Source organism: Takifugu rubripes, unplaced genomic scaffold, assembly GCF_901000725.2.
Source record: "Takifugu rubripes unplaced genomic scaffold, fTakRub1.2, whole genome shotgun sequence".
In the NCBI taxonomy this organism is placed as follows: Eukaryota; Metazoa; Chordata; class Actinopteri; order Tetraodontiformes; family Tetraodontidae; genus Takifugu; species Takifugu rubripes.
Genome location: NW_021821632.1, coordinates 142,684 through 152,214, shown reverse-complemented (window position 1 = coordinate 152,214; position 9,531 = coordinate 142,684). Strand labels below are relative to the sequence as shown.

Sequence of the window (9,531 nt, the reverse complement as noted above, 5' to 3'; positions counted from 1 at the left end):
CCTTCTGGACCTTTTGATTGTTGCACTACTGGCATTTTGCACTGATATTGAGAAACAAATTCATTTAATTTACATCTGGTGTCCCTCTGTCAATAAAAGTCAGTCCTTTTATTGACTTGCTAACATTATTTCAAGGGTTTGTAATAATCACAGATGTGTAACACGGCCTTTAAACCTAAAAATAAAGACATGGAAAAGCTTCTACAGGCTAATGTGTGATGAGATGCATCTAGAGCGTCGCAGGTGTTCGGCTGGATCCCAGGTGAGAGCAGCTGGTGAGGTCAGCCTGCATACGATTAAATTTTTCCTGTTTGTAATGTGTTTTATGATTGGGTAAATAATGTTAATAAAATAAAAAGTGATATTGTTATTTAACACCACACTTAAAAATTAACAAAATAAACGCTTGACGTTTATTTCAATGTCGATTCATTGATTGCATATCGATAAAGTATTTTCGGACCGCCTCGGCTTCCGTACTTTAGTCATTGACAATAGTTGTGGACATAAACAGAGCAGGAATAACATGAAATTGTGGCCAGGTGGCAAATGAAATATCTTGATGTTATAAAAATTCTGCTATACACAGCGGCTGTCTGCTAATAAAGCAAAGGATGCTGGGTAAAATCAAGATAGCGCCCGCCAGTGTTTTCTTCTTCTTCTACGTCTTTTTCTTCTTCTTTTTTAAAATCTACCGCCATGACGGGAGACGTCATCGATCCGACCACGCCCACTTCGAAAGTCGCATCCCTGGGAAAAAACTAAAGTGACGCCGCGTCTTCCTGACACGGTTCAGTAGCAGAACACTCCTCATCCTCCTGCAGACAAGTACAGGTAAGTTGGTGATTTGGAAACTTACAGGACAGTTTCTACTGAAAGCGATATATTCTCTGTTTCTCCAGTGGTCGAGCCTGTTTAGTTCGTAGGAATTCTTGTGCCTTCATTTCGTAGAACAACTAATGGACACTCCCTTTGTGTTCAGGAAATATGGCAGCACCATCTCCTCTCTGCAAGGCCAACACCTCCTTCTCCCTGGCTCTGTTCAGAAAGCTGAGTGATAATGACACCACTGCAAACATCTTCTACTCTCCCTTCAGCATCTCCTCAGCTCTGGCTATGGTGCTGCTGGGGGCCCGAGGCAACACGGCTGCACAGATGTCAGAGGTACACCACTCAAACCCTGCAGCTGTGGACAAAACTAGCAGCAGCAATCCAGGTTACCACACAGGGTCAAACCTGGGGCTTTCTTATGCTCAAATGCTAAAGTGACGCCACACCTTAGGACATCTGTGTGCTGCAAATGAAGGCGTTGCAGAGGCAGAGCAGGTCTCTGTGGTGGGTGAGGTGTGACTTCTGGCAGATTCCTGGCTGAACATGTCACCTGAGTGAGGGAGGCCTCGCCCCCCCCACCCCACGCTCTGCAAGCTACTGTTGTGACATGTGATTTTTGCTTGTGCAGAATACAGTAAACTGGATGATCGGTCTGAGGATTTAAAGGGAAATTGACTTCTGTTCTTCATCACTTGTTGCTCTAAACTGGATATGGAACCAAACAGTTGTTGGGGATTCAGTTATTTGAACAATTCTACATTCATATTAAAACATTTTCAAGATTATGTGTTGATGGGACTGTGTGTCTCCACAGAGCTTGAAAACGAAAGGTCTGGAGGACGACGTCCACGTCAGCTTCAGCCAGCTGCTGAACGAGCTCCACAAGGAAAATGCTCCGTACGCCCTCAGCGTTGCCAACAGACTGTACGGGGAACAGTCCTACCAGTTTGTTGAGGTGTGTGGGGCAGCCTGAAAGGCTGTAGTTTATTGTGTGGATGATGGAGCACAACCAGGCAGCTGATTGGCTGCAGAGGTATTGAAGAAGAGAATGCTCTTGTTTGATAGAAAGTGTAACTGTTTTGGTGCTTCCAGGATTTCTTAGGAAGCACCAAGAAGCACTACAGAGCAGAGCTGGAGTCTGTGGATTTCCGTGCTGCAGCAGAGACGTCACGCAGCAACATCAACAGCTGGGTGGAGAAACAAACAGAGGGTGGGTTTATGCACTCTCGTATATCTGAGTCACGCTACAAATATAAAACATCCTCAAACTCTCCTGTAGGTAAAATTAAGGATCTTCTGGCAAAGGGGATTGTGACCGGTGACACCAGGTTGGTGCTGGTCAACGCCATCTACTTCAAAGGCAACTGGAACAAGCAGTTCAAGGAAAAAGCCACCAGAGATGCAACATTTCACATCTCCAAGGTAACCGTGTTCAAGTAGTGCCAACAGCTGTGTGGACTGAAACAGCAGTCAGGCACAAGTACAGTATTTAATCTGTGGTTATTTGCCAATAAAAGAGCAAATGTTTCAGACTTGTTTGATTCAGGCACCTTTACTTTTCCAGTTTGTGTTACAAGACTCACAACTGTTACATGTAATTCATCCACTTCTGCAGTGATACCAAATCTAAATTTAATATTCCTTCATGTGATGATAGCAGCAACAGCAATAATCCAGATGTCTTCCTCCTAATATTTCTGTTGTGTTGGGTGTGGAGATGGTTCTGTTCTGCTGTTGTGTATTCATGATACTCGGTAATGACACAAGACAGGATTGATAAAGTTGTCACATGATATTTTATTCCACAATCGGTTACATTTCCCGAAAATTAAAACTTTTCCTCTTAATTGCTTGGGGGTAATAGAGTGCCCACATTTTGTCATGTTATAAGCACAAATGTATTTTACTGGGTTTTTCTTTTCTTACACGCTCTTTTCTACAGAACTCCTCCAAGCCGGTGAAAATGATGCACCAGTCATCCAAGTTCCCCTTTACATTTATCCCTGAGGCCACCTGTCAGGTAGGCAATTCAGAAAAAACTGTCAATAAATACAGTAAAATGATTTGTTAGTAGAGGAAGTTAAGCAGGTTTTCAATAATTGAATGTATAAGATTCTGGTTATAACTGTATCTTTCACATATTGACAGAGAGTGTTTGTTGTCTGTAGGACACAAACTGAGCAGATTTAAGGTTTTCTCTGTCCCCTGGACAGGTCCTGGAGCTGCCTTATGTTGGAAAGGAGCTCAGTATGCTGATCTTTCTCCCCAATCAAATGGAGGACAGCACCACAGGCCTTGAGAAGGTGGGACACTCAAGCGTTCTGTTGGACATAAAAGTTAAGCTTAATGGATAAATGATTCATGTCCACTCTCAGCTGGAGAAGCTGCTGACCTATGACAACTTCATGGAGTGGACTCGTCCAGAAATGATGAAGGAGGTAGAAGTCCAGGTGGGTCTGCCACGGTTCAAGATGGAGGAGAAATGTAACATGAAGAACATCCTGGTCAGCATGGGCATGGTGGATGCCTTTAATGAAGCTGCGAGCGACTTCTCTGGTAGGAGACTTTCTCCAAAGAGCCTTTTCAGAAGAGACAAGCCATCATATTAATGGGAAATATTCTCTTTCCCTCTGACTGACAGGCATGTCTCCAGCCAATGACCTGGTCCTGTCAGAAGTGATTCACAAAGCTTTTGTGGAAGTCAATGAGGAGGGAACTGAGGCTGCTGCTGCCACTGGTGCTGTCTTCACTTTGCACTGTGCAGTATTCCCTCAGAATTTCTATGCAGACCATCCTTTCCTCTTCTTCATCAGACACAACCCCTCCAGGAACATTCTGTTTGCTGGTAGATATTGCTCTCCTGAGTGACCACTGAACCTTGAGGATGGTGGTGAACCACCTGTGCAGAGGTTTTATCTGCTTTATCTGCAGACTCCATTCCTGTTATCATGCTTCAGTAAATACGTCTTTGTCTTTGTGCCTTCTGGACCTTTTGATTGTTGCACTACTGGCATTTTGCACTGATATTGAGAAACAAATTCATTTAATTTACATCTGGTGTCCCTCTGTCAATAAAAGTCAGTCCTTTTATTGACTTGCTAACATTATTTCAAGGGTTTGTAATAATCACAGATGTGTAACACGGCCTTTAAACCTAAAAATAAAGACATGGAAAAGCTTCTACAGGCTAATGTGTGATGAGATGCATCTAGAGCGTCGCAGGTGTTCGGCTGGATCCCAGGTGAGAGCAGCTGGTGAGGTCAGCCTGCATACGATTAAATTTTTCCTGTTTGTAATGTGTTTTATGATTGGGTAAATAATGTTAATAAAATAAAAAGTGATATTGTTATTTAACACCACACTTAAAAATTAACAAAATAAACGCTTGACGTTTATTTCAATGTCGATTCATTGATTGCATATCGATAAAGTATTTTCGGACCGCCTCGGCTTCCGTACTTTAGTCATTGACAATAGTTGTGGACATAAACAGAGCAGGAATAACATGAAATTGTGGCCAGGTGGCAAATGAAATATCTTGATGTTATAAAAATTCTGCTATACACAGCGGCTGTCTGCTAATAAAGCAAAGGATGCTGGGTAAAATCAAGATAGCGCCCGCCAGTGTTTTCTTCTTCTTCTACGTCTTTTTCTTCTTCTTTTTTAAAATCTACCGCCATGACGGGAGACGTCATCGATCCGACCACGCCCACTTCGAAAGTCGCATCCCTGGGAAAAAACTAAAGTGACGCCGCGTCTTCCTGACACGGTTCAGTAGCAGAACACTCCTCATCCTCCTGCAGACAAGTACAGGTAAGTTGGTGATTTGGAAACTTACAGGACAGTTTCTACTGAAAGCGATATATTCTCTGTTTCTCCAGTGGTCGAGCCTGTTTAGTTCGTAGGAATTCTTGTGCCTTCATTTCGTAGAACAACTAATGGACACTCCCTTTGTGTTCAGGAAATATGGCAGCACCATCTCCTCTCTGCAAGGCCAACACCTCCTTCTCCCTGGCTCTGTTCAGAAAGCTGAGTGATAATGACACCACTGCAAACATCTTCTACTCTCCCTTCAGCATCTCCTCAGCTCTGGCTATGGTGCTGCTGGGGGCCCGAGGCAACACGGCTGCACAGATGTCAGAGGTACACCACTCAAACCCTGCAGCTGTGGACAAAACTAGCAGCAGCAATCCAGGTTACCACACAGGGTCAAACCTGGGGCTTTTTTATACTCAAATGCTAAAGTGACGCCACACCTTAGGACATCTGTGTGCTGCAAATGAAGGCGTTGCAGAGGCAGAGCAGGTCTCTGTGGTGGGTGAGGTGTGACTTCTGGCAGATTCCTGGCTGAACATGTCACCTGAGTGAGGGAGGCCTCGCCCCCCCCCACCCCACGCTCTGCAAGCTACTGTTGTGACATGTGATTTTTGCTTGTGCAGAATACAGTAAACTGGATGATCGGTCTGAGGATTTAAAGGGAAATTGACTTCTGTTCTTCATCACTTGTTGCTCTAAACTGGATATGGAACCAAACAGTTGTTGGGGATTCAGTTATTTGAACAATTCTACATTCATATTAAAACATTTTCAAGGTTATGTGTTGGTGGGACTGTGTGTCTCCACAGAGCTTGAAAACGAAAGGTCTGGAGGACGACGTCCACGTCAGCTTCAGCCAGCTGCTGAACGAGCTCCACAAGGAAAATGCTCCGTACGCCCTCAGCGTTGCCAACAGACTGTACGGGGAACAGTCCTACCAGTTTGTTGAGGTGTGTGGGGCAGCCTGAAAGGCTGTAGTTTATTGTGTGGATGATGGAGCACAACCAGGCAGCTGATTGGCTGCAGAGGTATTGAAGAAGAGAATGCTCTTGTTTGATAGAAAGTGTAACTGTTTTGGTGCTTCCAGGATTTCTTAGGAAGCACCAAGAAGCACTACAGAGCAGAGCTGGAGTCTGTGGATTTCCGTGCTGCAGCAGAGACGTCACGCAGCAACATCAACAGCTGGGTGGAGAAACAAACAGAGGGTGGGTTTATGCACTCTCGTATATCTGAGTCACGCTACAAATATAAAACATCCTCAAACTGTCCTGTAGGTAAAATTAAGGATCTTCTGGCAAAGGGGATTGTGACCGGTGACACCAGGTTGGTGCTGGTCAACGCCATCTACTTCAAAGGCAACTGGGACAAGCAGTTCAAGGAAAAAGCCACCAGAGATGCAACATTTCACATCTCCAAGGTAACCGTGGTCAAGTAGTGCCACCAGCTGTGTGGAATGAAACAGCAGTCAGGCACAAGTACAGTATTTAATCTGTGGTTATTTGCCATTAAAAGAGGAAATGTTTCAGACTTGTTTGATTCAGGCACCTTTACTTTTCCAGTTTGTGTTACGACACTCAGAACTGTGACATGTAATTCATCCACTTCTGCATATTATCATTCCTGTCAACATTTGTGCAGGAAATGCTGGAAAAGTGTAGAAAAGAGTCAGAATTTCTCCTGAATTCAAACTATTTTTACCAGATGTTCACATTTTTAAATGTTATTTAAGGGATATGTCGGAAAACTTGTATCGGAGTCTTGGGGAAAATACTTTCTTAATTTCTTTGCAGCAGCATTAATTTAAAAGCTTTACACACTCTTTTTGACAGAATTCCACCAAGCCGGTGAAAATGATGCAACAGACATCCGAGTTCCCCTTTACATTTATCCGTGAAGCCAACTGCCAGGTAATTTATTCAGGAAAATGATCAATTAATGCAGTCAGTGAATTGTTACTGAATGACGTTGAGCAGGATTATAATGTTTGAACTTATAAGATTGTGGTTGTAAGCAGGCATGTGGGAACCAATTTAATAACTTCTACACCAAACTAATAAAACTATATCGCCAAAATAGACAATAATATACTGGCTTATGTTATAGCGTATATTATAGTTGTCACTGATGTTCAGTGCCTGTAGCACATTTAAGAAGCAGCTGGTTTTAGACACATTAGTATCAAGCTCAACACATGTTTGCTGAGCTTATTTTATCAACATAACATATTTAACGTGCTTAATATTTTGCGGGTGCACAAATGAATATAAGGAGATGAAAAGTTTCTGCGTAGATTAAGGATTGGTACAGGCAGTGTCGGCGAGCAGCGCCATCTTCTGTTCATGAGGGGTACTGCAGCAGCCCCAGCACTCCCTTCACGCGCCCTGAGTTATAACTGTATCATTCACATAATAATAGAGAGTGTTTGTTGTGTTTGGGACACAAATTGAGCAGATTTAAGGTTTTCTCTGTCCGCTGGACAGGTCCTGGAGCTGCCTTATGTTGGAAAGGAGCTCAGTATGCTGATCTTTCTCCCCAAACAAATAGAGGACAGCACCACAGGCCTTGAGAAGGTGGGACGCTCAAACGTTCTGTTGGACATAAAAGTTAAGCTTAATGGATAAATGATTCATGTCCACTCTCAGCTGGAGAAGCTGCTGACCTATGACAACTTCATGGAGTGGACTCGTCCAGAAATGATGAAGGAGGTAGAAGTCCAGGTGGGTCTGCCACGGTTCAAGATGGAGGAGAAATGTAACATGAAGAACATCCTGGTCAGCATGGGCATGGTGGATGCCTTTGATGTAGCCGCGAGTGACTTCTCTGGTAGGAGACTTTCTCCAAAGAGCCTTTTCAGAAGAGACAAGCCATCATATTAATGGGAAATATTCTCTTTCCCTCTGACTGACAGGCATGTCTCCAGCCAATGACCTGGTCCTGTCAGAAGTGATTCACAAAGCTTTTGTGGAAGTCAATGAGGAGGGAACTGAGGCTGCTGCTGCCACTGGTGTTGTCTTCACTTTGCTCTGTGCAGTATTCCCTCAGAATTTCTATGCAGACCATCCTTTCCTCTTCTTCATCAGACACAACCCCTCCAGGAACATTCTGTTTGCTGGTAGATATTGCTCTCCTGAGTGACCACTGAACCTTTAGGATGGTGGTGAACCACCTGTGCAGAGGTTTTATCTGCTTTATCTGCAGACTCCATTCCTGTTATCATGCTTCAGTAAATACGTCTTTGTCTTTGTGCCTTCTGGACCTTTTGATTGTTGCACTACTGGCATTTTGCACTGATATTGAGAAACAAATTCATTTAATTTACATCTGGTGTCCCTCTGCCAATAAAAGTCAGTCCTTTTATTGACTTGCTAACATTATTTCAAGGGTTTGTAATAATCACAGATGTGTAACACGGGCTTTAAACCTAAAAATAAAGAGCTGAAAAAGCTTCTACGGACTATTGTGTGATGAGATGCATCTAGAGCGTCGCAGGTGTTCGGCTGGATCGCAGGTGAGAGCAGCTGTCTGCCTGGCAGGACAGGAAACCCTGCTGGATTTTGGCCCTCTGACCCCGGGTCTTCAGCCTGCTACGATCATCTTCTGCTTGTGTCTGTTATATTTTCCTTTTCCTGGGCAGACAACTCGGAGCTCAACCTTACTAAGGATGGGGCCTAAGTCACGTCATACATTTATTGACACTAGTGGGTATAACAGCAGGAAGCTCATTGAACTTATGACTGAGGCAACTGAGACTTTCCTCCAGATTTATGGTTATACATCAAAGGATACTGGGTAAAATCAGGATGCATCAACTTTAAACATTTTCTTTTTCCTATTTTGAAAATGACAAAGTCAGGAGGTGATGCCACCTATCTTCTGAATGCACCTTCAATATAATGAATGTAAATAATGTGATGTGTTATAGTACAGAGGAAATAAGCAGATGTGGTTCTAAAAGAATAAATAACCATGCTGCACTAACATATCAGCTCTGAGTAACCAACAGTGTGTTTTGCAATGATTCAAGGTGATATAAGAGATGCCAACTACATAACCAACCCGCATCAATTTACACAAGAACGAACCCTGGGAATTATTGGGGTTCTTATTATTTCTTGTTTTTGTATTATTAGAGGTTCCTTCGAAAAGGACGACAAGGACACTGCCACTAGGACCCCTCTCCCAGCAGACCACCAACCCATCACACTATCATCTACCGCCGTCTACACAGCCCTCAGCCGGATCAACCCACGCAAGGCTGCTGGTCCTGATGGCATCCCTGGACGTGTGCTCAGGGCATGCGCAGAACAGCTCGCCGGGATTTTTACGGACATCTTCAATCTGTCCCTCGCCCACGCAGTGGTCCCGTCTTGCTTCAAGGCCACAACTATCGTCCCAGTTCCGAAGCATTCCAGACCGACCTGCCTCAATGACTACCGCCCGGTAGCACTCACCCCCATCATTATGAAGTGCTTCGAGCGACTGGTCCTGGCTCACCTGAAGGACTGCCTCCCAACCACACTCGATCCACACCAGTTTGCCTACCGCAGCAACAGGAGCATAGATGATGCAGTCTCCATAGCACTGCACTCTGTGCTCACACACCTGGACAACATGAACACTTACGCACGATTGCTGTTTGCTGACTTCAGCTCAGCTTTCAACACCGTCGTCCCCTCCAAGCTGATCACCAAACTTGGAGACCTGGGCATCAACCCCTCCCTCTGCAACTGGACTCGGGACTTCCTGACCGACAGACCACAGCATGTTAGGTCAGGTCACAGCCGCTCCACCACCATCACACTCAGCACCGGTGTGCCACAAGGCTGTGTGCTGAGCCGGTTCCTCTACTCTCTATTCACCTACGACTGCAGACCTGTACATGGA

General features: G+C 44.4%; 2 protein-coding genes across 5 annotated transcripts; both read left to right on the top strand.

Annotated features, from left to right (window-relative positions):
* Positions 1-685: 685 nt before the first annotated feature.
* Positions 686-4,012, top strand: LOC115248285 (leukocyte elastase inhibitor-like). Of its 3 annotated transcripts, XM_029831877.1 has the most exons (10): positions 686-834; positions 983-1,164; positions 1,646-1,786; positions 1,924-2,041; positions 2,111-2,253; positions 2,774-2,851; positions 3,045-3,134; positions 3,207-3,387; positions 3,473-3,568; positions 3,645-4,012. In XM_029831877.1, the coding sequence occupies exons 2-10, from the start codon at positions 988-990 to the stop codon at positions 3,704-3,706; spliced, it is 1,086 nt and encodes a 361-aa protein (XP_029687737.1). In that variant the 5' UTR covers positions 686-834; positions 983-987; the 3' UTR covers positions 3,707-4,012. The 3 variants fall into 3 exon arrangements, with proteins under 3 accessions (XP_029687737.1, XP_029687735.1, XP_029687736.1); XM_029831875.1 differs by having other exon boundaries at positions 3,473-3,810; XM_029831876.1 differs by lacking the exon at positions 686-834 and having other exon boundaries at positions 988-1,164; positions 3,473-4,012.
* Positions 4,013-4,495: 483 nt separating this feature from the next.
* LOC101070209 (leukocyte elastase inhibitor-like) lies at positions 4,496-8,094 on the top strand. Of its 2 annotated transcripts, XM_029831880.1 has the most exons (10): positions 4,496-4,644; positions 4,793-4,974; positions 5,457-5,597; positions 5,735-5,852; positions 5,922-6,064; positions 6,477-6,554; positions 7,128-7,217; positions 7,290-7,470; positions 7,556-7,651; positions 7,728-8,094. In XM_029831880.1, the coding sequence occupies exons 2-10, from the start codon at positions 4,798-4,800 to the stop codon at positions 7,787-7,789; spliced, it is 1,086 nt and encodes a 361-aa protein (XP_029687740.1). In that variant the 5' UTR covers positions 4,496-4,644; positions 4,793-4,797; the 3' UTR covers positions 7,790-8,094. The 2 variants fall into 2 exon arrangements, with proteins under 2 accessions (XP_029687740.1, XP_029687739.1); XM_029831879.1 differs by having other exon boundaries at positions 7,556-8,094.
* The last annotated feature ends 1,437 nt before the right edge of the window (positions 8,095-9,531 follow it).

Coding starts and splice junctions, on each gene's coding strand:
- LOC115248285 (XM_029831876.1), top strand. CDS start 988: ATGGCAGCACCATCTCCTCTCTGCAAGGCCAACACCTCCTTCTCCCTG. Junction 3,135..3,206: donor GCACCACAGGCCTTGAGAAG/GTGGGACACTCA, acceptor GTCCACTCTCAG/CTGGAGAAGCTGCTGACCTA. Junction 3,388..3,472: donor AGCTGCGAGCGACTTCTCTG/GTAGGAGACTTT, acceptor TCTGACTGACAG/GCATGTCTCCAGCCAATGAC.
- LOC101070209 (XM_029831879.1), top strand. CDS start 4,798: ATGGCAGCACCATCTCCTCTCTGCAAGGCCAACACCTCCTTCTCCCTG. Junction 5,853..5,921: donor GGTGGAGAAACAAACAGAGG/GTGGGTTTATGC, acceptor ACTGTCCTGTAG/GTAAAATTAAGGATCTTCTG. Junction 7,471..7,555: donor AGCCGCGAGTGACTTCTCTG/GTAGGAGACTTT, acceptor TCTGACTGACAG/GCATGTCTCCAGCCAATGAC.